Genomic DNA, 27,858 nt, shown 5'->3' on the forward strand with positions numbered 1-27,858 from the left:
TCAAAACAACATGGCTGCCCTCGATGCAACAAGTGTAACAGTTAACGCTGAAACAATAAGACAAGCAATAAGTGAAGTTATTGCAGAGTTGGAATCAATTACAACAATTAAAAAGGAACAGGAGTATGCACTAGCAGAGTTCATCGGCCGAATGTGTTTGTTTGCCGTTCTTCCAACTGGCTGAGAGATTGATTGGTTAGAGGAGTCTGTCTGTCAAGGCAAGTACTCCCGCCCACTTTTCAAGCTGCCTATAGCCCAAAGTCCAGACTTATATTATGGGAAGGAACGAGTGAGTGAATGCACAGTATGAGGCTGGCTGGCCAGGCTAGGATGGCAGTGAATCATGACCATAACACCTTTGATCCTCTATACCGATTTAAAGAAATGTCTTTGCACAGAAACAAAGGTTTCATTGTCATGATACACTGGCATCCTTATAATAGCCCTATACCGGTTAAGAACCGTTCCGGTATATATATATATATTTTTTTTTTAACGTACATCTTACTAACTATGCGTATGTGTCGACTTTGTTACTGTGGTGTCTTTGTCATAAAATGTAAACGGTACCACATCAAAGAGGCCCCACCCTTCCATAGTTCAAAACCGCCTTGAAAATAAAATCCACCCACCTCTTCAGGATTGCATTCCTCAGCGACCCATCTATTTAGTCAAGAGTTTTTTTTTCACCTAATACATTTATTTCTCCTTTTTAAAGAAACTAAGTACTTATAGAGTGCTATATAAATCTGAGGTATTGTAATAAAGTGAGGAGGAGACAAACAGAAGGTGATGCGATGGGGATGAGACCCACACCTCAGCTCTGGAGATGAATTTCAATGAGTCCCAGATCTGTGACCTTCCCTTCACCGGACCTCTGGGTCGCAACTCGCAAGAAAAACCTTGTATTTATGACACATTTCCAAACACTGTATAACAAATAAAAAGGTAGTCTAAAGCCCGTATCAGAGTGTACGGTGGAGAGCTATCCACCGGTGGAGAGCTTTCCACCTCAAGTCAGAAAATAAGTGCAGGACATCATAGTCACACGGCCCACGGTGAAGTCCTTTACCTAGACCGGTTTAGGTCGACCAATCAGTGAACGGGGTGTAGAGCCTGTCTGTCTGATAGTAAAAACAGAGAGATGTGTTGGGACTTGCGGTGTGAAGCTCTCCACCGCGAGGAATGACGTAACGTTGTAGTTTCATGACTCAAAAAGACTCGAAAAGACTACACCGCGGTGTAAAGCCTTCCACCGCCCAGCCGACTATGATGTCGGCTTAAGTCCTCAGACGCCTTTAGAGTGAAATCGCAGAATGCACGCTTGTAAAAAAAACTGATTTTTACAGATGCTGTCCAAAAATCATGCAGTCGGTCGGTATCTCTGTAGCCATTAAACGAAACGGGTATTTCTTACATTGATGCTCCTACATATTATCATGCCAGCACCAGTTAAAGTTACTTTCCATCCCTCATGTGCACAGTGCACATCCCATAACCCACACACTGCACATCATTTCGGAGCTCATATCTTTGAACGGGCAAGGACTAGTTAAATGTAATACCTACAATTCCAAGTGCTGTCAGGGTGGGGGTCCCCTGTTCAAATATGTTTATTTTGGGGGTCACAGAGCATTAACAAATTCATCCACCAGGGGCATTGACAACTCACCGAAGGACTTCGGTGAACAACGTCAAATAGTGACTTTGATATTTGAATATTTGGTGAATGCCCTATAATACAGTAACCCCTACAGTATCACATGACTCCATCATCATCCCCCACGCCTTTCCCTCACCTCCAAAACCCAGAGCGTCTACCGGCGCCGTCACAGACTAGATAACACAGTAGAACCCAGAGCGTCTACCGGCGTCGTCACAGACTAGATAACACAGTAGAACCCAGAGCGTCTAGCGGTGTCGTCACAGACTAGATAACACAGTAGCCAAGGGCTACAGCACTAGTAGGATGAGGAAGCAAGCTTAGCACATCACCTCAGTTGCTGCAACAACTGCTCTCAGAAAGTCTCACACTTACACAAAGATGTTGTTCTCCTTTTTAACTACTTGAACCCTAGCACCCATATTCAGAGAACTATAGCCAAAAAATAGCAGCTTGTAGATCGGCTATTTTTTGGCAAATATTTTTGGTCTAGAGGGGAAAAAGAGCAGACTAAGTACAGAGTAAAAGGTCAAAAGTATTAATTATTGACGGTTCAAGTGGTTAAATATCTGAAAACACAAATTGACATGAATCCAAAATACACTGATGATTGTGCTGTCAAACGATGAAACTATATGGAATCTATGAAAAGGTTGTAGGGGTCCCTGCTTCATCTCTCTCTCTCAACTAAGGGGTCCCCGGCCTGAAAACGTTGAAGACCCCTGCACTAGTAGGATCAGGAAGCAAGCTTTGCACCATCACCTCAGTAGTTGCTGCAACAACTGCTCTCAAACTTACACAAACATTATACACCTTCCTCTAACAGTCTTTAACACACATGTGTGTGATGGCCAAACCGACTATAGAAGGGGTGCCCACACTTTTTTGAATAGAGGGCTACCTTTATAAATGACCAGCTCAACATGATCTACCCACCCCAATAAAGATGTACCTGAGGTGACTTTGGAATAGCGGCACTGTTGTGTTACATACAAGTGGTATGTTTTTGGGGTTATTTGTAATGCTACCGACTCTTGAAAACAAAGCATTGCATTGGGTGGTTTGCTTACTTTAGAAGCCATGAAGCGAGTTGACAGGCCCCTTTTTATGTCAGCGATCTACCTTTTGGGCACCCCTGGACTATAGCATCCATTATTTCACTTGTTTGATGACTTCGATATCTGCACTTAACGTCTCAGGTCAATCAAGGCTGCGACAGCTTGTCTCAGGGTGAAATGACGAAGGCCTCCAAGCTAAGCTGCATTCCATCGCTTTTCTCTCCTCCTCCTCCTCAGCTAACCTAAGGGCCTAACAGAAACATACTACTGGCTGAGTCACAACCGACCCCATTCAACTGATGCTGAACTAAAACCCCTAACTGTGTGTGCATGGGCTCACAAGAAACATGGCTGTCGGAAGCTTCTATTCATAATCTATGGAGCTGGGGGCAACGCTAAGAGAACTCAGCCAGTGAAATGATGACAGATCGCTTCTTGTTGCAAAACATGTTAACCACCGGCACATTGGTTCCAAACGGCCAATTAGAGTGTTGTGCTTCCTCGTTTCCGACTTCACTTTTAATCAGCTTTCGGCGCAATCATAATGGGGAAAATGAGGACACAAACCAAAGGTTTGTATGCTGTAGGTTAATAGCATTATTGCAGGGGGCGCCCGCTGGCCAAGTGGTCAAGGCGGATACCACATACTAGGCTATGATGCCTGCTGGCGTCGCCGGTTCGATTCCCGATCCGGACGACCTTTGCCACATGTCATTCCCCATCTCTCTCCCCATTTCCTGTCAGTCTACTATCCTATCAAATAAAGGCATAAAACGCCCCAAAAACAAGAAAAGAAATAACATTATTGCATAATGACTTGAAACATAAGCCCACTTTTAAGTAGGGGTGGGCGATATGGTGATAATTATCGTTGAGATGATACAATGTCTCCACGATATGCCTTTTCAGAGGTATCGTATATATCGTGATACAATGAGGGAGCCTTGTAAAAAAATCCTGTTTAATCGTTAATACAGAGATTCATTGCCGAATTCAATTTAAACCTGCATTTTGGTCTAAATCAGTAGTTCTCAAACTTTAACATGTCAAGGTCTCCCCTTGACTCTGACAGTATAATGAAACCAAATTTGGTTTCATTAGTATACTGTCAGTTACATACTTGTAAAGTTCAATTTAGACCTCCCAAAAGGAACCCAGAGAGTGTCGTTTTTGTTAAGTAACATGAAAATTAACCATAAAAACCAACGTGAAAAAAGCATTGTGATAAAATCGTGTATCGTGATACAGCTTGGGAAAATATCGTGATATTGTATTTTTCCATATCGCCCACCCCTACTTTTAAGTCAGGATTACTCTGGCTGCTTATAAGGATTAATCGGGTGAAGGGAAAACCAGAAACCAACTTGCTAAAAATCTTCATTCATTTGATCAGCATTCAATACAAATAGGTTATATAAACAAAACATACAGTGTCAGATCACTGCGGCATTACAGGAACAGGGCTTTGATTGCTGCACAAACCAGCCTCGTGCATGGGTCCGGTCTATCCATGACCACGTAACACTTTTCAAACTAATGTTTAAACTTCAAGCAGCTCTAGGCAGTGGAATTGTTAACCCAGCTTGAGTAAGAGCATCACGTATGTGGTTGTAAACTAACTCAACACCATCAGTTTTATTTTAAATGTTACCGAGCAACAGACAAAGGTGTAGCAAAAAAACAAAACCCTGCCAAATTAAGGACAGTAGGTTTCGTTTGAGAGGGGAATTAGTGAGGGCCTTGTTCTGTAACCTACCGAGACCCAAGGTTTAACGTGCGTGGGAGGTGTTCAGATCCATTACTACTAGCTAGTGGTGACCTATGCTGCGCTGTGGGTTTCCTTTCAACGCTGCGTGTAATTTTCACTTCTATTTTAAAATGCCTGAGAAACAATAGCGTACTTTTGAATCAAGAATCAATAGGGGTTTTCTTTTGTCACTCACTCATACAGGTACAAGCAGCCAAATGTTGCTTGTGACATGGTTTGCAATACACAACGCACAAGATAAAACTACAATTATAATACTGGACTGTAGGGCATTCACGAATAGAGATTCTTAGTATTCAAATTATGCGACCTCAAAGTATTCGAATAGTCGAATATTCGACAGGACTGGCCAAACTGTCAAATATTAAGTAAGCAAGAGGCGAACATTGTGAAAATAGCTGATCTACATGTTGTGAGCATGTAGATCTGCTATTTTCACAATATTTATCTGCGAAACCGAGTCACATTAAATGTAATACCTACAATTCCAAGTGCTTGTCAGGGTGGGGGTCCCCAGTTCAAATATGTTTATGTTTGGGGGTCACGGCCTAAAAAGGTTTGGGAACCATTGACAACTCATTCTTATGACTTCCTATCCAAGCCAAGCTTTATAAACTATATACTTTTTAAAGAGAGAGAAAAAAAAGCGAATATTCGACTTCGGTGAACAACGTCGAATAGTGACTTTGATATTCTAATATTTGGTGAATGCCCTACTGGACTGTAATGAAATATGTTACGACTTATGCACACTTATACACACTCTACTCTAACCCTTTCTTAAAACCCTTTTAGCAGCGACAGGAAATGAGGGAACTTTGGCCCCGAGCATCGAGTCTGTAACCACATAAGAAGTCCTACAGTATGTACTTTGTACAATTTTATGATTGTGTTTCCTTTGCTTGATGCTCTGTGTGTAACTTACTGACGCCTATAGGCCAACTTTGGGGTACAGGCCACGAACAAGTGCTGGTCTGTGACGTGTAAAGCACATTTAATTGCCTTATTGAAATGTGCTACAGCATACAAATCAAACTGTCAGGCAACAAACAGCGATTGAAAATATCCAATCTACAAGCTCAAAAGCATTGTGCCGCACGCACGCGCGCGCACACACACACACACACACACACACACACACACACACACACACACACACACACACACACACACACACACACACACACACACACACACACACACACACACACACACACACACACACACACACACACACACACACACACACACACACACACAGTGACTCGACACCTTACACGGTTATTGAAGTTCACTCTTGTTCAAAAAGAGAACTGATCGTGCAGTGTCACTTCTCCTTTCTAGCATTTACTTTGCATGACCTGTCAGGACTGCAGATGTGAAGAAAGCCATGACCAACCTACCGCAGATGCTAATGGTGCAAAAAAATACACATGGAATGTGGATTCTAACGAATGATAGCTTTGTAGAGAAGAGAGAGAGAGAGAGAGAGAGAGAGAGAGAGAGAGAGAGAGAGAGAGAGACATGGTCTCTTAAGCTCTAATGGTGCCTCAATGAGGAACAGAAGACACACACACACACACACACAATAGAGCGTGTTGTCCTCGCAGTCACTTCGATAACGCTGTGTGAATCTCACAGGAAGCTGGGGGTCAAGTCAAGCCGCCACAAAGTTTCTTTTTTTTCCGAGAAGTAAGGCAGTGTAACGAGCCTCCTGTGTCGGCGAGAGGCCCAAATAGGCCTCGTTAAAATGATCACATTTCCGCCTTCTTTTCGACAATGCTCTTCTGTTGTTTCCAACGGAAGTCTTAATTTCTGATGGTTATTTCAATAATGCACTGCTTCAGAGAATACCTCTGCTGCTGGTGCACGGTGCAGTCGTTAAAGCACTTTCGACTTGTCATTGTAGGCAATGTGGCACGTTGTGAACTTATAGGTCAGCTATTTAAGCTGTTTGTCGCACAACAAAGTATCCACCGGTTTCCGCGGGAATTTACTGTGGCATTTTGTGCGGGACTCGTCCGGTAAACTTGTAGAGCACAGCCGACATACAAGCTCACGTCACGTCCTAGCCCCATATAGAACCTCACCCGTCGCTGCATACTGTTGCGCTCCGAGATGAGGTCCTATAAAGGTATGCCAAGGCTGGTGTAGAACGCCTCCACGTCTAGGTAGAAAACACTTTTCCCGAAATTGTATCCAAAAAGTAAAGGTAGTTCCACGCTCCCAGACCGTGGTTTCCTATCCCAGGGTACATATGTACCAGCCTACCAGGGCGTTGGGAAAACGGTTAAATCGCTTATTTAGTCTCATTAAATTCAGAAAAGCCCCCGGCGTAGTCTCGCGTGGCCAAACTGTTGCCTAACGCGATTTGCAAATGCTCCCTGACTACGTGAGACTACAGTACTGGCAACAGTTCCGGTTGAATGGGAAAACATTACAAAACTAACGATTTAAGCGGCTGTTTCATGCCCTGGTGCATGTTTTATGTACCCTGGGAAAGAAGACCACAGTCAGGGAGCGTGGAATTACCTTTACTTTTTGGATACAATTTCGGGAAAAGTGTTTTCTACCTAGACGTGGAGGCGTTCTACCCCAGCCCTGGCATACCTTTATAGGACCTCATCTCGGAGCACAACGGTATGCAGCGGAGGGTGAGGTTCTATATGGGGCTAGTCACGTCGCAGATGCCACCGCTGTGAGCTTGTAGATCAACTCGGCTCGCGACGCCGGAACTGCCGCCCACCTTCTTCACAACGCACAATGGATACTTGTGGATACAGAACTTTAAGTGGTTAAAGTTACCTGCTAACTTCTGGTTCAACATGACAACTTTTTACCCTCTTTTCTCGTTTGTGGCACAGAGTGCCGCGCTGTGTGCCTGTAGATCTGCTATTTTTGAACAATCGTGAAAATTAATGTGTGCAAGTCTTTGAATATTTCAAATCCTTGTTTCTATGTCAGTGGTGCTCAAACTTTTTCATGTGAAGGACCCCCAAAATGATATGTATTTAGCCACGGATCCCCATCTCAAAATATTTAGTTCCAGGGACCCCATAGAAGCAAAATTAGAATTGCAAATGTTCGCTTAAAAAATACATGTATTCAAAGATTTGCACACATTTTCACAACCTTTTCAAAAATAGCAGATCTACAAGTTCGCAGCGTGGCACAGCGGAAAATAAATTAGGGCGAGTGTGTTTTAGGGCGGTTGTGTGCCAGCAGGGCGCGCAAGTACTGTGAACGGTGCTGTCGGTATGTAGGGCTGTCACAATTATTACATAAACGTCTAATCGTGATTTTTTTTTACATAATCGTGATTATTTTTCATAATCGTCATAATCGTTTCCATGTTGAAAAATTGTCATATATTTTTAAAAAAGTCAAAAATTGTGGAAATAGCAGATCTACAAGCTCACAACTTGTGAGCTTGTAGAAAGGCTATTTCCACTATCAAAGTTAATTTTTAAGTAGTAAAGTTGTCAAATATGTCAGTAATTTCTTTGTATATTTAGGTTATGTGTCATATCTACCATGTACAACTTCAAAGCCTAAAAGCCAAACAGAAATGTAATTATCAACGACAAAAACACAATTAAATTGTTAATCGGCAATTATTTGAGTGACAATTAATCGTCATGTAAAATGTCATATCGTGACAGCCCTAGGTGCCAACTTGCGCCTTGTTATTTATATTGGGTCGCACTTGTTGGTGCGCTGCCTGGCTTTGTACTGTCGGATACACAGTCGGAAACAGACAGCCAGAAACAGACAGCCAGAAACAGACAGCCAGAAACAGATGGCACCGGACACAGTACTTGCCCGCTCTGCTAGCTCTGTAACTAGGGGCAAGGGCAGTGGTTTCATGCCAAGGACCCCTAAATTGATATGTACTGCTGTCTAGAGATGCACCGATCAGGTTTTTTGGGGCCGATACCGATCACCGATCAGCTGGAATCAATATCTGCCGATACCGATATTACCGATCGATCAAAGCACCGATATTACCACCGATATTACCGATCGATCACAGCGTGAAATCCATAAATTCTTCTATTGTGTCACTGTCGGAGCATTTATATATTTAATGATTCCTCTTACACAACATTGACATTGTATATATTAATTCAATTCAACTTTATATTTTAAGGTCATGATTTGATTCGATTCTCAATATGATATATTATCGTAAATCATTTTAGTCCTAGGAAAATTCCTCCTCAAGAAAAACAAAACAAAAAGGTTTTCTCATAAAGACAGTGGCAATATTGTCTATCCTTCATTATTTTCAAGGTTATTTGGCTATAATGGTTAATAGCAACAATAATAGGCCAAATAGGCCCTTAAGATTTTCTGTACACTATATACATATTTGGGGTCCTTGCTCTTGGCATGAAAATGTTTGAGAACCACTGTTCTTAAACAATATCAGACAACAACATTTCTGTTTGACTGACCTTCCCAGTTTTTTATTTTTATAGACCTGTTTGCTGGAAAAAACAGGATATGGCAACACTTTTTATAGACCTGTTTGCTTGTTTCTGTCGCAGAAACTAAATGGCAACGCGTCATCCTCCTTACATCTAGTGCTAACGGTTAGCACCTGTGGAAATGACTGTTTTAAACTATATAAGGGAACTACAAACGTTATCCTTAGATCGACAACAACTACCTCCAACTGTTGTCCTCCAATGACTTTGGAATTATGTTTTTTGGAATTAAGTTTAACATCAACGTTACAGCCTCTCTCTCTTCTCTCACGTCGCAGAGAGAGAGAGAGAGAGAGAGAGAGAGAGAGAGAGAGACGAGCGGAGCCTCGTTAACCCAAAGAGAGAGAGAGAGAGAGAGAGAGACACGAGCGGAGCCTCGTTAACCCAAAGAGAGAGAGAGAGAGAGAGACACGAGCGGAGCCTCGTTAACCCAACACAGCTGAAAACGCATTCATCTGATCACTCAAATCGTGGATTTTACTTTGAGAAGTCAACACCTACAAAGGTAGAAGTAGGCTACTATTCCAATGGTGTATCCAATATGTTTAAAACAAACAACTTTCATCTCACTCTGTCCCCCTTTCTTCGGTGCATGTCTGTGTGTGGTGTGGGAGGAGGGGGGGGATTAAGTGGCTCACAGACAGAAGTGAACATGGAGCCGCACGCACGCACGCACGCACACACACACACACACACACACACACACACACACACACATACACACACACACACACACACACACACACACAAGAGAAGAGAGGAGAACAGAGCTCTCCTTCGTCAGAAGCACGCATGCACAACGCGCACGTGAATCGAACGTCAACGTCCCTTTTGCTTCAATCCCTTGATCGGCTCGCTTTGATCCAATTATGGAAACACCGATCAAAACCGATATGGCCTTGATCGGCCGATCTGATATCGGAACCGATCAATCGGTTCACCTCTTAGGCCACACTAGTCTGGGATCACTTCACTTTTCGGGTTTGTAACCGGTCTGGAGCGGAAACCACAAAACGTCATGTTGTAGTACTCAAAGGACTACAATTTGCCGGAAAGATCAAACCGGATTCAGTTTTAACCCAAAATAATTCCCCTGCGCTCAAGGACACACTTTTAGGGCCTACCTAATAAGCTCCTTGATGCGGTGTAGTTTTGCTTTTGAAAAATGAGTTTGGTATATGCATCTTTTAGTCCAACTGTTAGCGACTGGCAAGACTACACTAGGCTACTGGAGGATTTTAATAGGGATTGGGGAAACAAACAGGGGGGAACCAAATCAAAGCGACGCCGCTTCTTCTAGTGGCTTCCGCGCGTTAGGCGGAAACCAAACGGCCTGTTGTGAACGAACACCAGGCTTTCCCCCAGAAAGCCTGGTAGGCGAGGTTAAGGCCACACAGACAACCATTTGAAAAGATTTTGTTCCAACTAGGGGGCAAGGATCCCATAATAGAAGATTTCAGTTAGAATTAGACTCAGTACAGAATTTCACAACCATCCAGTGAGTCTACAGATACTGTAGGAGGGGAAAATATTTTAGAGTCACTAGTAGGGGGCCCGCAAAATCTTTGTGTGATAGGAGGATCATTATTTTAAATGAACAATTTGAACCCTCACATCCCTATTCTGAGCCAAAAATAGCAAATCTACAAGCTCGGCTATTTTTGGCAAATAGGTTTGGCAGAGGTTAAGTGGTTAAATGTCTGAAACATTCACATTAACACAAATCCAACATAGACTGATGACAGTGCTGTCAAACAAGTCTATGAATCCATCTAAATGCACAATTCTATACAATTGGGGTCCCTGCTTTATCTCCCTATCAGTTGAGGGGTCCTTGGCCTGAAAACGTTGAAGACCCCTGGTTTAGAGAGTGAAGCGTCTCACACACTTATGACATATGTCAGGGGTCTTCAACGTTTTCAGGCCAAGGACCCCTTAGTTGAGAGGGAGATGAAGCAGGGACCCCCACAACCTTTTCATAGATTCCATATAGTTTCATCGTTTGACAGCACAATCATCAGCGTATTTTGGATTCATGTCAATTTGTGTTTTCAGATATTTAACCACTTGGACCGTCAATACTAAATAAACTTGACCTTTCACTCTGTACTAGGCTGCTCTTTTTTTCCCCTCTACACCAAACCTCTTTGCTGAAAATGTTCTGGCTAAAGTTCTCAGAATATGGACCTTAGGGTTCAAGTGGTAAATATAAAAAAGGAGAAAAAAAGTGTTCTATCACACAAAAGATTTGGAGGACCCCCCTGTTGTAGCTCTGAGGACCCCCTATGGGTCCCGGGACCCCCTGTTGAAGACCCCTGACATATACAGTATCTCTGATGAAATAAAAGTGAAATTAAACTATTCCTGATGTGGAACCCCCTCAAGGACCACTGGTAGTACTAGTACCCCTGTACCCCACTTTGATAACAGGTGACATATGGAATAAAACATGTCTCCACTGAATGTCTGGTTCAGTTTGTTGACATTCTTCTGCATTGCCACTGATTGGGCCTTTAAATGGAACTATGCGACAGTAGCTTTTGGCCAAAACCATAATGACAACAAACAACAATGACATGAAACATTATTATGATCCAGTCAAGCTTTATGACATCACGTCGTGGCATCGTGGCGACGCTTCCCGAAAAGGACAGATAGATCCACAAGCTGACAACACCGCCTCGCAAAGCGCTGTCAGCTTGTAGATCCGTCCTTTTCGGCAAGCGACGCCAGGCAGAGCCAGATTGCAGCTTTGTATGCTAACGGTTAAGCTAACCTAGCTCAACAGCTAGCGTTAGCTTGTCGTTAGCCAGTGGTGGGGAAAAATTACTCCTTTTCTTTACTCAAGTAAAAGTATGAATTCTGCAATATAGAAATAAATACTCTGCTATAAGAAAGGGTCCAGAATTCAAAATGCACTTGAGTAAAAGTACACAAGTGTTGGCATCAAAATGTACTTAAAAGTACCAAAAGTAGTCATTGTGCAGAATATCCCCATTTCACAAGTTCAAAGGGTATAACAAATATTTTGGGAAAATAGCAGATCTACAAGCTCACAATGCCTCGCATCACGGCGCATTGTGAGCTTGTAGATCGGCTATTTTCAAACGTAAAGGGTTGACGTTGCTTTTGTGTATGTTTTGTAATAATAATTACAAAATCTACCAAGTAACTAAAAGTTTTCAAATATGTTTTGGTGAAGTAAATGCACAATATGTTTGGATCCCAGATGTATGTAAGTGGAGTGGAAGTAAAAGTAACTGACAGTTGGAAATACTCCAGTAATAGTACAAAATACCTCAAAAAGTGACAGTAAAGTGCAGTACTTTAAATACTTTAGTTACTTTCACACCACTGGCCGCTAGCACACACAGAGCCCAGTGTCCAGCAAATAGAGAGAGGAGCTGCTAGCATCATGTTAGCACAGTGGTCCTCAAAGAGGAACCCAGGGACTTTGTGTGGGTTCCTTTTAGGGGGTCCAAATGGACCCATACAGGTCTGGAACTCTGACAGTGGTACAAATGGAACCAAATGGACCCGTGAGGGTCCATTTGGTTCCATTTGTACCACTGTCAGGGTTAAGGGGAGACCTTGAAATGTGAGAAACACTGTGTTAGCACCTCCATATCCATCCATCCATCCATCCATCCACCCAGACCCACCTTGTCCATGAGCTTCCAGCACTTCTCCACGGTCTTCTTGTCCACGGCGCCGGGCTGGTGGTGCGCGCTGAGGTGGTGGTGATGGGGCTGGAACGCGTCCTTCATCATCCCGATGAGACCCCCACCTTTCTTCAGATTCCCTGCCATGGTGTCCGGGTGGGTGCCGGGGGACCACCGGACTAGGGCCCTTGGGCAAGGGGGTCCTGCTGCTGCTTTTTTAGGGGCCAAGGGGCCCACCACAAAGGAGGGACCCTCACCCCTACCACGACCCGACCCGACCCGGCGACCCACCCCCACCCCCCTAGACGGCGCCCTGCTCCGATGCCCTGATGCCCCGAGTGTCTGTCGGATGGTCCGTGGAGTGATGTAAAAGTCCTCCTCTCCTCCTGGAGGGCTAAGGGACCGGGGACCACCGGGGGGGTTTCTAGCGGAGCGGTGGTGCCATCAGCAGCGGGGCTGTGACTGCTGTCACCCGGTTTTGAATGGACGGATGTCCGCCTCGTCTGGTCTGGTCCCACTGCCTCCCTGCAGCCTGCAGCCCCTGTCCGTCCCTCTCTGCCTGCCTATAGTGCCCTGCACAGGGACCCTGTCACACCTCTAGTCTCTAGCTTGTCCTTCTCAGTCAGAGGACAATGTTATGCCACCATGTCTCTGCTTGCAGAGAGACCTGCTACTGTCCTCCTCCAGTCCTCAGTCTGAATGATATAGCAGCAGCAGCAGCACCCCAACCCACGTCTCTCTCTCCCCTTCCCTTTCAACAACGTTGTTCCCCTTTCTGGTCTCAGTCAGATCAGGTGCTGGCTTGGCTCTTCTCTCTCGCCTCGGTTGGTTCACAATCTGTGAAGACGTTGTGTTTGTTGACAGCCTGCCTGGGTCCGGTCTGGCGTCTGAACCGCGGTTCTCTCGCGGTTCTTCTGTCAGCCGAACCGAGCCTCTGGTGGTCCTCCTACTGCTGCTGCTGCTGCTGGCTGCTGTCTTGCAGGCAGCTTGCAGCTAGATGATCACACGCAGCGGATCCAACAACGTGACATCGGGGGACCCCTGCTGCTGCTGCTGTTCACTGTCGCGGGGACGACGAATAACATTAATAATAAATAAGAACGGGTAGAAATTGGACATTCGCGTGCTTGTTGTTTCCCCTCTGCCACCGTGACGTGTACGCGCGGCGGTGGCGACCCTTCTTTTTTTTCATTTAGCTTTTTCCTGTGTAAAAGTGACGTCCCCTTCCGTTTGCCTCGCCCATCGCAACACCCCTCTCTCCCACAGAACAGGGGCGTCAATTTGGTATGGCATGCAGCTGCCTAGCTCTGGTCCATAGCGTTAGTGGAGTTCTCGACTCCACTAACGCTATGGACCAGAGCTAGCAGCTGCCATACCCCTGGGTCCTGGGGGACCCAGGGGTACTTCTTAAAATAACACCAGTCATGTTGCCATACCTTAGCTTTTTCTGAACTGACGCCACTACCATAGAACCTCCTCCTAGTCCATAACGCCACCAGCAGCCTGCTCCTTGCTGCTGCCCTGAAACATGTAGTATCTCACGGCCGTCATGGATCGACCTCAACCTGGTGTGGAGCAATGCAGCCAATTTGCCACTTACATCTACACATTAACGTTCAGATTTCAAGAATTAAGTGCTTTGGAAGCTCACGGATATCACGATATTGTCCGCTCAAGCCCGTATATTCCGTATTGTTTAGTAAGAAGCATTTGAATCCGATTAGTCGCCATTTTCTCAAACGTTTTTAGTGTATCAGATTGCAGTACACCTCTCAACCGATTGGGTCGCGTAGAGAAAAATCTGGGAAAAAATGGCCGCCCATCGGATTAAAAATGCCTTTTATTAAACGATACGGAAACTACAGGTAATTCTGCTAGAACGTACCATATTTGGACATCCGTGAGCCTTTGGTGGACACGTTATTTCTGAGATGTGAACGTTTGTGTAGACGTAAGTGGCAAATTGGCAACACGGCTCAACACCAGGTTGAGGTCTATCCATGACGGTCGTCCCTCTGCAAAACTAGAGGCGTGCGTCCGTCCGTCTGCGCATGAATGCGCACGCTTTTTTTGCAGCAGCAGCATTCATAAAACGTCCTTGCAGTGATATTTAATGAATGAAAGCCAAGATGGATGGAATGGAATGGATTGATGCTGGTGTGGTAGGCTCGAATCTTTTGGTCGCCATGACAACAAGGACTGTCACTGTGAATATATATAATATTCAAAAAAAGAAAAGAAAATGTGTCAGTGTTGTGTTGTGATTGGTTGTTAAAGGTGTCAGTCAAGCATCGATCAGCGTGGGATAGTCGGCCCTTAGCAACCAAATAACAACACACCACCACCTCCTGTAGGCCGATGTGTGTGTGTGCACTGTTTACTGTGTGCTCGTTTTCGTGGTGTTTTTTTCGTGTGTAATATTACAGTAGGCCTACCTGCAATCTTCTGCTAAAGATGCCTCCAAAGAAAAAGGGGAAGACTTTAAAGAAGACCATTATAAAGAAAGATGCAGAAAAGAGTAATTATGTTTTACCAGGCAGCGATATTGTGTGTGCATTTCTGATAAGTAGACCTACATTTTGTTAAATATATCATTCTGTTGTACAGGTGAAAGTGAACTGGAAACTAAATATCAGCGCAGTGTTCTGGATGTGGCCATTCTGAAGGATCATCTGGGTGAGCAGCAAGTTAACTGTCCTTACTGTGTGACACAAAACAACATGAAGATAAACCAGGGCTCAGTTCAAACGTTCAACTGGTTTCTCTTCATGTCTTCATGACTTTCCTGTTGATCTGTCTTTGAACTTCAAAGACAGGAGGAAAGACCTGTCTCTTGCTTATCAAAAATGTAAGATTCATATAGCTCTATAGCAGGGGTGGGCAACTTTGATGATGGAGAGAGAGGGCCACTATATTTCCACCTTCACTCCAGAGGGCCACAATGCATATTGCTAGTCTACAGTACATCCTACTTTGTCATTCTAGTATCTCAGACAAAAGAAGCAAAAATAGAAGATCTACAAGCTCAAAATGTGTCGCACTGGGACGCGTTTTGAGCTTGTAGATCTGCTATTTTAACTTATTTTGAATTAGGATATTTTTTGTTATTTTTGGAGCTGTGTGAAGCACAGGCTCCCTATACGTGGCTGTGTGGATCTGTGTGTGTGTGTGTGTGTGTGTGTGTGTGTCTGTCTGTCTGTGTGTATGTAGCCTGAACTTCCTAAACTTCGGCACGCCACTAGTCCCACAGTTTTGCCACCACACACTCGCGCCATATGTCAAATCGACCGGCTTACTCGGGAATCGTGGGCTATTACTTTTCTAAGAGAAAGGTTCTATAGTTTAATTGATATTAATTTATTAGTGAATTAATTTTCCCCATTGACTTATAATGGGAATCGCAAAAACTCACATTCAATTATTTGTCTCTCGCAAACCATAGGGGCTAGAGTTTCAAGACTTGGAGAGGAGGTTCATAATGATTTCAAGGATTAAATAAAAAATAATTGTGTCATTTGGCCGCATGGTGGCGCCATAACACCCCACTTTACGTTTTGGCCTGTAACTCTTGAACCGTAGGTCGGAAAATTAAAAATATTTTTTCCCTGGATTCCTTGGGTCATGACGCATCTCCCCATATAGGCCACGCCCATTTGCGCCATGATAGATTTTCCGCCATCTTGAATTTTCTCCAAAACACACTTTTTGCTCCTTTTCCTACATATTTTCTTCAAATGTCACACAAATCGGTACACATGATCCACACACACACACACACACACACACACACACACACACACACACACACAGCTCCACTTCACACGGGTGTGATTTTATTTAATTGAAATCCTGAAATGTACAATTCTATTTAATTTCAAATGCAATAGTTATAGGCCTACTGATGTTAACTTCATGAACTTAAATACAAATACGTTGGATATGAAAAAAGTACAAACATTTTAGTACTACTATACTAGTCATTAAGCTACTAAGATAGACTGAAGTCATGTTTGCATGTTTGGAATTGTAACAGCTGAAATCAATAATATATCAGTATTCTGATATTAACCTGCGGGCCACATTAAGTGAAGGTGGGGGCCTCATGTGGCCCCCGGGCCGCCTGTTGCCCATGCATTGTTCCTACATCCCATTAGTCAGAATCTGGTGATGTTAAACTGGTCAAAATACTATGCCTAAACCAAACCTAACCTCAGTAAAACAATGCCTAAACCTAACCCAAACCCTAACCCTAACCTCAGTAAAACTATGCCTAAACCTAACCCAAACCCTAACCCCAGTAAAACTATGCCTAAACCTAACCCAAACCCTAACCCTAACCTCAGTAAAACTATGCCTAAACCTAACCCAAACCCTAACCTCAGTAAAACTATGCCTAAATCTAACCCTCAAACCTAACCCTGACTAAATTAATCTGACTAATGAGATGTAGGACTAATGAGATGTAGGACTAATGAGATTGTGGACTTATGGGCAGCCCCCTCTCTATAGTCCTATAAATGTATCTCTTTAAATTATGCTTGAAATAAGTTTCTACAATGTGCCTGTCCTTTATGACACAGTACATTTGCAACTTAGTTTTATACCATATCACAACAGCATTCTTCTTTATATGTGGAAAACATTGTACTTCTAATTTCATATAGTAACCTATTTAAGAAGATAAAAACTAATCGTTATAATAAAATAAAGATCATTTGTCCAGGGGTGACCAAATCTAAAATCCCTGTAAAAACCTTTTAGAGAGAAGCACCGGATATTGGGGCATTCACGAATAGTGATTTTAAGTATTTGAATTATTCGACCTCAAAGTATTCGAATAGTCGAATATTCGACAGGACTGGCCAAACTGTCAAATATGAAGTAAGCAAGAGGCGAACATTGTGAAAATAGCTGTCATACATGCTCACAACGCCTCGCGTTGCGAGGCGTTGTGAGCATGTAGATCTGCTATTTTCACAATATATATCTGTGGATCCGAGTCACATTAAATGTAATACCTACAATTCCAAGTGCTTGTCAGGGTGGGGGTCCCCAGTTCAAATATGTTTATTTTGGGGGTCACGGCCTAACAAGGTTTGAGAAGCCCTGGTAAAGAGCATTAACAAATTCATCCACCAGGGGTATTGACAACTCATTCTTGTGACTTCCTATCTAGCCAAGCTTTATAAACTATATGTTTTTTAAAGAGACAACAATTTAAAAATAAGAATAAGCGAATATTCGACTTCAGTGAACAATGTCGAATAGTGACTTTGATATTCGAATATTCAAATAGGTGAATGCCCTACCGGATATCTATACTATAATTTTGCGAATGTCTGTCTGAGTGAGTGAGTGTCTGTCTGTATGAAACAGCGTTTCTCCTCGGTGGCTGGAGCAATTGATCTGAAATCGCATCACCATCAGCATATGAACACACCTGACATAACTGTGAAGCCCGTTTGTCACTTTCACAAATCGTATGCTGTATAATAGCATTTTTATGGTGTATCTATATCTATTTAGCCTACAGTACCTTTTGTGACCACACATGTTAAGGGAGGGGCGCTGTTGTTCAGGCCATGCACAATCACACACAAACCCACACACACGGGGGGGGGGGGGAGTGTGTGTGTGTGCAGGTGGGCAGGCGGGCGGGCAGGCGGGCGGGCGGGCGGGGGGGGGGGGGGGGGGTTCTGGCCCTGTTACAGATGTTGTCCAAAATCATGCAGATCGGTACACAGTATCTCTGTAGCCGTAAATGGAACGGGTATTTCTTACATTGATGCTCCTACATATTAGCATGCAAGCACCAGTTAAAGTTACTTTCCATCCCTCATATACTGTATGCACAGTGCACATCCCATAATCCACACACTGCACATCATTTCGGAGCTCATATCTTTGAACGGGTAAGGGCTAGTTATATTAATTTAAACAGAGACTGTGTGTGTGTGTGTGTGTGTGTGTGTGTGTGTGTGTGTGTGTGTGTGTGTGTGTGTGTGTGTGTGTGTGTGTGTGTGTGTGCGCGTGCGTGCGTGCGTGCGTGCGTGTGTGTGTTAGCCATACATTGCAGTGATGCAGGGAAAGCTCAAGCAACCAGTGCTGACCTGAGGAGTCACATGAGAGACCTGGAACAGAAGCTACAGCTTGAAAGACAACAACACAGGGATGTTAGCTCAGGTATGTAAGATACGATAGGATAAACCTTGTTGTCTACAGGTACTACAGGTTGATATTGTAACGACCCTGCAAGAGATGAGGCTGTAACTCGGTCCGCCAAGCGGGCTAGCCTTCTTGGGGTTCCTCGTCTGCTGAGTGGGGGGCTGGGGTTCGCGTCCCGGTTGGAGCGAACTGCCTCACTCAGTCTGCTAAACGTTACATTGGTGTCAGACGGGCGAACCTGTGGAGCGTGCCCTCGCGTGAGGGACGTGAGGGACCGGCCGTGGGCAGTGAAGCGCGAGGGCCAGGCGAGGGCGCGCTTCTGTGAGGAGGGGGTAGTGTAACGACCCTGCAAGAGATTAGGCCATAACTTGCTCCGCCAAGCGGGCTAGCCTTCTTGGGGTTGCGGGTTGCTTCCTCGTCTGCTGAGTGGGGGCCTGGGGGGCTGGGGTTTGCGTCCCGGTTGGAGCGAACTGCCTCACTATAAAGTACTGTGTTCTATCCGTCTGTCTTTCAATGTTATATGAGATACTTAAAGTGTGGTTCCTGTGGAAATAAGCCTCGACTTTCTAGGATCTCCTTTTAGTTGACCTTGTACCAGTGATTTGTACTGTCATGAAACTGTACTTCTATTTCAAACTTCTAATACATTCTTCAATCAATCAATCAGTACAGCTATACAACTTATGGGTCTACATGTATTGTAACGGTAGGTTTTCCACTACAAGGACCTTGGTAGAGTGGTGTGAAAGTGGTACTAAACATGGTACTAAAAAGTATCCAATCCAGAGTAGGACTGAGCTAGGCCAAACGGGGCCAAACACTTCATAATGACTGATCCTCACTCATAGACTTTTCATTTAGACCACCAGGATATAGTTGTACATGATACTAGATTTTTGTCATCATATATGAGTCATCATGCTGCATCATCATTCATGCTGAAATATTAAAATATCTAAAAACACAGATTGAACACAATAATAACTCAGGATCGTGTCCCAAACAACAATAAAATAAGATCTGGTTGTCCTAGAGGTGAACTGGCCCTTTAACGTTTTCCAATGCTGTAAAAATGTGTAGAATAAATATGACAATGCTCATTATGTATTTGCAGCCTACTTAGTCATTTTGATAGTAGATTAATATAGCTAATATAGACACTTACAGCATGTGTTGCCTTCATTATATGGCTTTTAATTTTTTGCGGCTCCAGACAGATTTGTTTTTTGTTTTTTTTGGTCCAATATGGCTCTTTCAACATTTTGGGTTGCCGACCCCTGTAGGATCATTACTGGTACTGAAACTTGTCACTAGTACATCTCCCCTCTGTTGAATCAGTGGTAAAGGATGTATATTCTGTTATTTTTGTCTCTGTCTAAAAAAATAAAAATAATAATAATATTTTCATTCAATTACACACCTCATGAAGCCTTGAATTCGTGGAGATTTGTTTTTGTTTTTGTCGCTCTCCTAAGCCAATAATTTGATGACTGGCAGAGACTCAAATAGAGTCTCAAACAGTTTCCCACAAAAGACTCAAAGAGTCTCCTACTGCAGTCGCTATTGATTGATGACCTGGTTATCAAATCATTGGCTGAGGAATGCTTAGGAACTACTCCTTTAATGGACAACTTTGTTTTTTTAACAAGGTTTCATATTTTAGATTGTAATTAGAGAAAAGAAAACACGAGTGTTAAAATGTTTTCATCTATTGCTTTCTATTTTTTTTTTGCGATTTTAGTATTTTGATTTCAGTGGGTGGGGGCATGCATACAAGTGGCTAAATATGTCTTTTTAGACACAATAAGGCAGCAATTTCTTTGTTACTATTTACACCAGCCCCCATAAGTCACATCTGCCCATGAAAGATTGCGGTGCATCTTGGGAATGGGCTTGTTGTGTCTAAACATACATAGCCCTTGCATGCAGTGTCCTCAAACTGGGGGCACTGCATGCAAATGAAAATTGTTAAAATCACTAAAACGATAGAAAGAAGTAGATGAAAACATTTTAACACTCATCGTTTCATTACTCTATATGAACCCTTGTTGTAAAAAAACAAAGTTGTCCTTTAAGCAGCTAGGCCTCTGATTATGAAGCTATAGTGTACATCCCAGTAGTCCATGAGCAAAAGTAAAGAGTGAGCAGGAGTGATTAATCATTAATTCAAGGAGTAAATGTGAAGTGCAGTTTGGTGCATGTCTATAAACAAGACACTGTAAATAGTCCATGGGCCATACGAGATGTCGGTATCGGAAAGGTGGCAAAGGTTATCATGCATTTTTGAAAAGCTCTATATCTGTAGATTATAATTTGGTATGATAACCCTTTCTGAGACACAGCTAAATTGGTGTTATCAGCCGCTAGAGTTGGTGTCCCATTAACTTTACATTACAGGGAAAAAAAAGCAAAAAAAAAAAGAATTTGCTTTAAGTAGCATATGAAGGGTCAAACTAGGGGTTTTTCATGATTCTGAATCCATTGCAAGCATCTGTTTTGCACAAAAAACATTCCTTGGGCTAAAAACGGCCCCACAAGACTATGGTTTAGTGATGAAAAGTGATGAGTCATCACTTTTCACACTTTTGTGGGGGCCGTTTTAGTCCAAGGAATGTTTTTTATGGAAAACAGATGTTTGCAATGGATTTAGAATCATGAAAAAAAAAACCTAGTTTGACCCCTCATATGTTACTTAAAGCTACATACATGATACATGTTTTGCTTTTTTTTCCCTGTAATGTAAAGTTAATGGGACACCAACTCTAGCGGCTGATAACACCAATTTAGCTGTGTCTCAGAAAGGGTTATCATACCAAAATAATCTACAGATATAGAGCTTTTCAAAAATTCATGATAACCTTTGCCACCCTTTCCGATACCGACATCTCGTATGGCCCATGGACTACATGTCACCGTACAGATCTGGGCCGGCAGTACAAGAGCCTGCAGACAGAGCTGAGCATCAAGGTCAACACACTGGTCCAGGAGGTCAGTCAGCTACGACAGCAGCTTGGTATGAATATCCTCTTACACTGTCCTACAACACGGCTCCTCAAGTCTCTAGTTACGCACACAGTTGCATTTTAAGCAGTGTACAGCACCGTATCCATATAGAGTTAATATTATAATATTATTGTAGTTTTGGATCAATTCAGTTTAGCTTCAGTTAGCTTTGTTAAGGCAGTGTTTCTCAACCTTTTCAGGCCGCGACCCCCCAAAATAAACATATTTTAACTGGGGACCCCCCACCCTGACAAGCACTAAGAGTTGAGGCATTACATGTGAAAATAGCCGATCTACATGCTTGTAGATCGGCTATTTTCACAATTTCAGCCTATAATATGTGACAATTTGACCAATGTTTAATTTGTCATTTTAGAGGTATTAAAAAGTCCTTACATTTTAACTTTAGAACACGTAAACATTATGTTGGTTTGTTTACAGTTGAGTGAGAAAACAACGTTGCACATTAGATTAATTATCTGGGGGACCCCTCTGGGGGCCCCGACCCACAGGTTGAGAACCACTGTGTTAAGGGAAAGTTTTAATAAGTTGAGAATCACAAACACAGCACCTTGTGAAGACAGTCGACTCAGACATACCAGGTAATAAACATTATGCACCAATGCCTCCTCATGCTTGTTGTGTTGATACGTTTGAACACAAAGCTGACAACAACTAAAACTAAGGACATTTTCTGTATTATTTCTATTTTATTTAGTTTTTAAAGTAGCTACACAATATCCTTTCAGTAAGAAAAAGGTTTCCCCCTTCCAAAGTCTTTCTTTTTCTTTTTCATGACTCGATAAACACATTTTCTTTCTTTTCTCACGGCTAGTTTTAGTTTTAAAGGAGGACTTTGCCACTTTTCAACCCATCTTCATATAATAGGTCCTCACTAATGTTCAAAAAGAAAGAAAAAAATGATTTCTTTTAGTGAGGACCAATTATATGAAGATAGGTTGAAAAGTGGTGAAGTACTCCTTTAAGTTTAGTTGTAGTTCTACAATAACCTCTGTGTGCTCAGCCCTGTGCCAGGACGAACTGAAGAAAGAGAAAGCAGAACGTGAGCAGTCGCAACAAGAGAAAGATGACATCATCAGCGGCCTCAGACACAAACTGGAACACATGGAAACGGACTACGAGAAAATCCTTCATGTAAGTGACAATACATGCAGTCAATATAGAGTTCAATTCATTCTACTGCAGGGGTCTTCAATGTTTTCAGGCTAAGGACCCCCCCTTATGGCTCGAACACACTGCACGATTTTGCGTGGTCGGCGAGGCATCAGATCATTAGAGTATTTCACACTGAACGATTGACTTACTTGAAATCGGCTCGTTGTGGTTTTCGCCGACAAGATTAATCACCGACAGATCACCGACAAGGGATCACACACTGCCAGATATTTCACCAGGATGCATCGCCGATACATAGCCAATATTACATTTCTTTTTTTTTTTTTGTGCAAGACGCGAGAGGAGGACGCTCTAATAAATGAACTTAAATATGCAATAGCAGCAGTAAACACAGTTGTCAACTAAGCCTATGCTACTTCAAACTTGTAGGATACTGTAAGCATTTTTATTTTATGAATGAATGAGTTCAACTTCAAGTTCTCACACAACAGACAGGCAGACGGGAGGAGGAAGGCAGGATTCGGAATGCACGCACATTCAGGCACGCGCGCACACACACACACACACACACACACACACACACACACACACACACACACACACACACACACACACACACACACAGATAGAGACAGCGCCGCGAGGCAGAGAAAGAGAGAAAAAGAGAGAGAGAAATGGATCCCCACCGTACAGAGAGACTGTAGTCTACAGTGAAAATATGCGCAATGGAGTTTAACCTTTTAGCACGGCAACCAGCGCAAGGCATGCTGATCAGTGCGCTGATGGCTATTAGATTTAATAGCTAGTTGGATTCATGCTAATGTGTATTTTCAGATCGTTAACCTTTTAAAAGCTTAAAGGAGTAGTTCACCCCCAAAATTATTATTTTTTTCCTATTGATTACTCTCGCCATGAAGACTTGAGTTCAACAATATGTTTTGGTTTTTGTCGCATTCCTAAGACAAAAAATGGATTACAGTAAACTTACCCTGATGGTTTCCCCATCCAGTGCCATATGCATTTGGGTCCCCATCCGGAATCAGTGGGGGTAAATTAACTATAATCACATTTTTGTTTTAGAAATGCGAGAAAAAAAAGAAGAAATATATTGAACTCAAGTCTCTATGGCATGATTAATCAATAGAAAAAAAGTCAACTTGACTTTTGTACTTGGTCTGCTCCTTGTCCCTCTACACAGTCTCGCGCTGCAGTGTGTGAGTTGAACTTGTAGATCTGCTATTTTTGGCTAATGTTCCCCACCACACAAAGATTTGGTGGACCCCCTGTAGTTACTCTGAGGACCCCCAGGGGCTTACTAGAGTGGCAGTGTGTGAACGTCTAAACTTCAGAATCAGTACCATCTGAGAGTGAGCATTAGTGAGGACACATATATGGAGATATGGTTGTGGTGTACATCTCCATATATGGAGGTTTAGTTTGACAAAAAGTAAGCCATTTACCATGAGAGGGAGTGGGTTGTTGGCTGATTTACCACTGTTTCAGGGTTGTGGCACGATTACAACCAATAACAATAGTTACAATCATTAATTGTTTCAGAATACACATAGTGGGCAGGGTCCATGAGCCAACTCAAGGCTGTTGACTGATTTACCAGCTGTTTTAAGCCAATCAGAATCTTCCTTAAACCACAACCTTAGCGTCCTTATTCTGGGGGTGAACATTCAGTGAAAATAGCTCTGGGAATTATCAGCCTGTCGTGTCCATATACGCCATAATGACCAAGCAGCAAGACCTTATCGCATACTTAAGTGGTTAAAGGTTTTTGTGGATGGGCATCATGGTCAGTGTAGAAGCATTGAAGCAATAACACTATACTGATGGCAAACCAAAGATACCTTTACCAACAGTGCCTTGATATACCAAAAGAGTGTGTGTGTGTGTGTGTGTGTGTGTGTGTGTGTGTGTGTGCGTGTGTGTGTGTGTGTGCGTGTGTGCGTGTGTGTGTGCGTGCGTGCGTGCGTGCGTGCGTGCGTGCGTGCGCGTTTGTGTGTGTATATATATATATATATATATGAATGCCCTATTTTGTACTTAATCTACAAGCTCACAACGTGTTGCAAAATGATCATAGAATGTTTCTCTTTTTTACATTTGTTGAAAATGTGTGCCTAAAATGTCATGTCCAGGTTGAAAGTGATTGAGGTTGTCTAAATAATAACCTCAGTGGATTCAGTGGAAGAGTAAAGATTTTGGACATACAAGGCTTCAGTCCGTCTGCCATGATATTCAGTCATAAAGACAAACATAGCAGCAGACCGCAGAACAAATGCCAAGCAAGTTGAAGGAATCCAAATTGTTCTACAACCACTAAACTCTGTGTGTAGTTCTCCTATCATCCACTAGGTGGCAATAATGCACCACGATGCTACAGAGAATATTGGTAATAATGGCATAGATACCCCTTAGTTGAGAGAGAGAAATGAAGCAAGGACCCCCACAACCTGTTCATAGATTCCATATAGTTTCATTGTTTGGCAGCACAATCTTCAGTGTATTTTGGATTCATGTCAATTAGTGTTTTAAAATATTTAACCACTTGAACCATCAATACTTAATAAACTTGATCTTTCACTCTGTACTTAGTCTGCTCTTTTCCCCCTCTACACCAAAGCTCTTTGCCGAAAATAGCCGATCTACAAGCTCACAACGCCTCGCAGCGCGAGGCATTGTGAGCTTGTAGATCTGCTGTTTTTGGCTAAAGTTCTCAGAATAATTGGACGTTAGGGTTCAAGTGGTTAATATAAAAAAGGAGGAAAAAAAGTTTCTATCACTCAAAGATTTGGAGGACCCCCTGTAGTAACCCTGGGGACCCTGTTGAAGACCCCTGGCATAGTGGTCATGCTATGACTAAATAATACATGGAAATAAGGGTTAACTTTGTCAAATAATTCTTTTAAAGGTCTTGTTCTCTATGGATGTTCTCTTCAGGACACCCTGGACAGTCTGACGTCTCAGCTGTGTGTTACTGGTCAGGGATGGGAGGACCGGGGCACAGCCATCCACCAACAATACAAGGACCTGCTTGCCCAATTCTCCCTCAACACACTGGACATCTAAACCAGTGTTTGCATTGTTATGCTTTTGAAACTGATATTATTATGGTAGATCTGATATTTTCCCTATTATTTTTTTTATTTACTTTTTTTATTAAAGTTTATTCATATGTTTTTGTATTTACAAATACGGACAGACAGCAATACTTCCCATGTAAAACAAACAGTTACAACACTAGATGATATACAATAAATAAAAGTAAATCTTTGGGTCACTGTGGAAATAAGCCTCGGCTTTCTAGGATCCCCTTTTAGTTGACCTTGTACAAGTGATTTGTACTGTCATGAAGCTGTACTTTTTTCTATTGCAAACTTCTAATAAATTCTTCAATCAATCAAACAAAAAGCAGTCGGCCGGGACACATTGTTGGGTCAGGGACCCTTTCGGATATCCTCTTTTTTTAATGATGCAAAAATAAAACGTATTATTATAATGTAGAAGAAAATTGCCATAAAGAAAAAAGATACAGAGAAATTATGAAAATAGCAGATCTACAAGTTCACAACGTGTCATATTGTGATGTGTTGTGAGATGGTAGATCTGATATTTTCCCTATTATCTTTTTTATTTACTTTTTTTATTAAAGTTTATTCATATGTTTTTGTATTTACAAATACGGACAGACAGCAATACTTCCCATGTAAAACAAACAGTTACAACACTAGATGATATACAATAAATAAAAGTAAATCTTTGGGTCACTGTGCATAAATTCATCCACCCATCGAGAGTCACAGAAAGGCAACAGTAATACAGTACCTGGCCTGTAGACCTGTTCGCAATTTGTTGTGAGGGGAGTTTCTCACCTGAACTGAGTCAGTGGGTCCCTAGACATGAATAATCACAGAGGTGCTCGTTCGCCATAGTGGCACGAATGGCGTAATGGCTGAATCAAATATGGCTGCCATTGGCTATGATGAAAATCCAACTTTTCTGTTTCTGGGTGTATATTCACATGTAATACCTCCATTTGGACTAATTGGGGTATGGGGAATTCATTTCTGATATTGTTTTGACCATTTTTGGGTGATTTGGACCTTGAAAGGTCATGGTCAAGGTCATTTTGCTATTCCGAAGACCATGGCCATAACTTGGCCATTGTTAGGAGTAAAAACAGGTGCAATAGGTCTAAATCAACAAATTCTGACATGTATAATTCATTTCTGATATTGTTTTGACCATTAAGGAACATCTTGTCTTTGAAATAGCAATGTCAATACCATTTTTCAAAAACAATTGTATTCTTTACTAGCACTTTTATTGTATTTGTTCATAATAGTTTGTTTTGTTTATAACAAAAGACATAGTGAGACTAGTGAGAAATACAACAAGTAAACATCCCCATTTAACTTTAAAGGGGGATTATAAATGAGCAAATAAGACTATTTAAGAATAAAAGTGACAAATAAAATCACACACAAAATGAACTAACCATTTCCCTCAAAGTGCAGCATATTGTGATTGTGTGCATGCTAGTTAGTGTGATGTGTTTTTACAGGATGGATTTGCCAATGTTCCATCACAAAATATGATGCACAGAACTCCACCAGCAAGGCAGCCATATCATTGAGTGTCACGTTTCAGACATGGCAGGAGTATACTAAAGTCGAAGTGTTCCTTCCATCCATCAGGGTTTGACATTGACTTTTTGAGGCACTTATCCTTAGCACAAAAGTCACTTGTCCGGATAAAAAAAAGTGTCTAGTCAGACATTGAAATAGAATGAATAACAAAAGGACTGCTAATGACCCCCCTTGCTCCCTCCACCCTCCACTCCATAGTATGGACAGTCCATAGTCTGCATATACAGCACAAAGCTGCTAGGAGCGTCACAGAA

General features: G+C 42.5%; 1 protein-coding gene across 1 annotated transcript in view; it reads right to left on the minus strand.

Annotated features, from left to right (window-relative positions):
* The window catches only part of cbl (Cbl proto-oncogene, E3 ubiquitin protein ligase), a 102,466-nt gene extending 89,557 nt beyond the window's left edge, over positions 1-12,909 (minus strand). Inside the window, exon 1 of the mRNA XM_080731617.1 lies at positions 12,642-12,909. Within this exon, the coding sequence (XP_080587743.1) occupies positions 12,642-12,788 (147 nt within the window). The 5' untranslated portion in view covers positions 12,789-12,909. The remainder of the gene's footprint in view (positions 1-12,641) is intronic.
* Positions 12,910-27,858: the final 14,949 nt, after the last annotated feature.

The sequence above is a fragment of the Nannobrachium achirus genome, assembly GCF_963921795.1.
Source record: "Nannobrachium achirus genome assembly, chromosome: 8".
NCBI lineage: Eukaryota > Metazoa > Chordata > Actinopteri > Myctophiformes > Myctophidae > Nannobrachium > Nannobrachium achirus.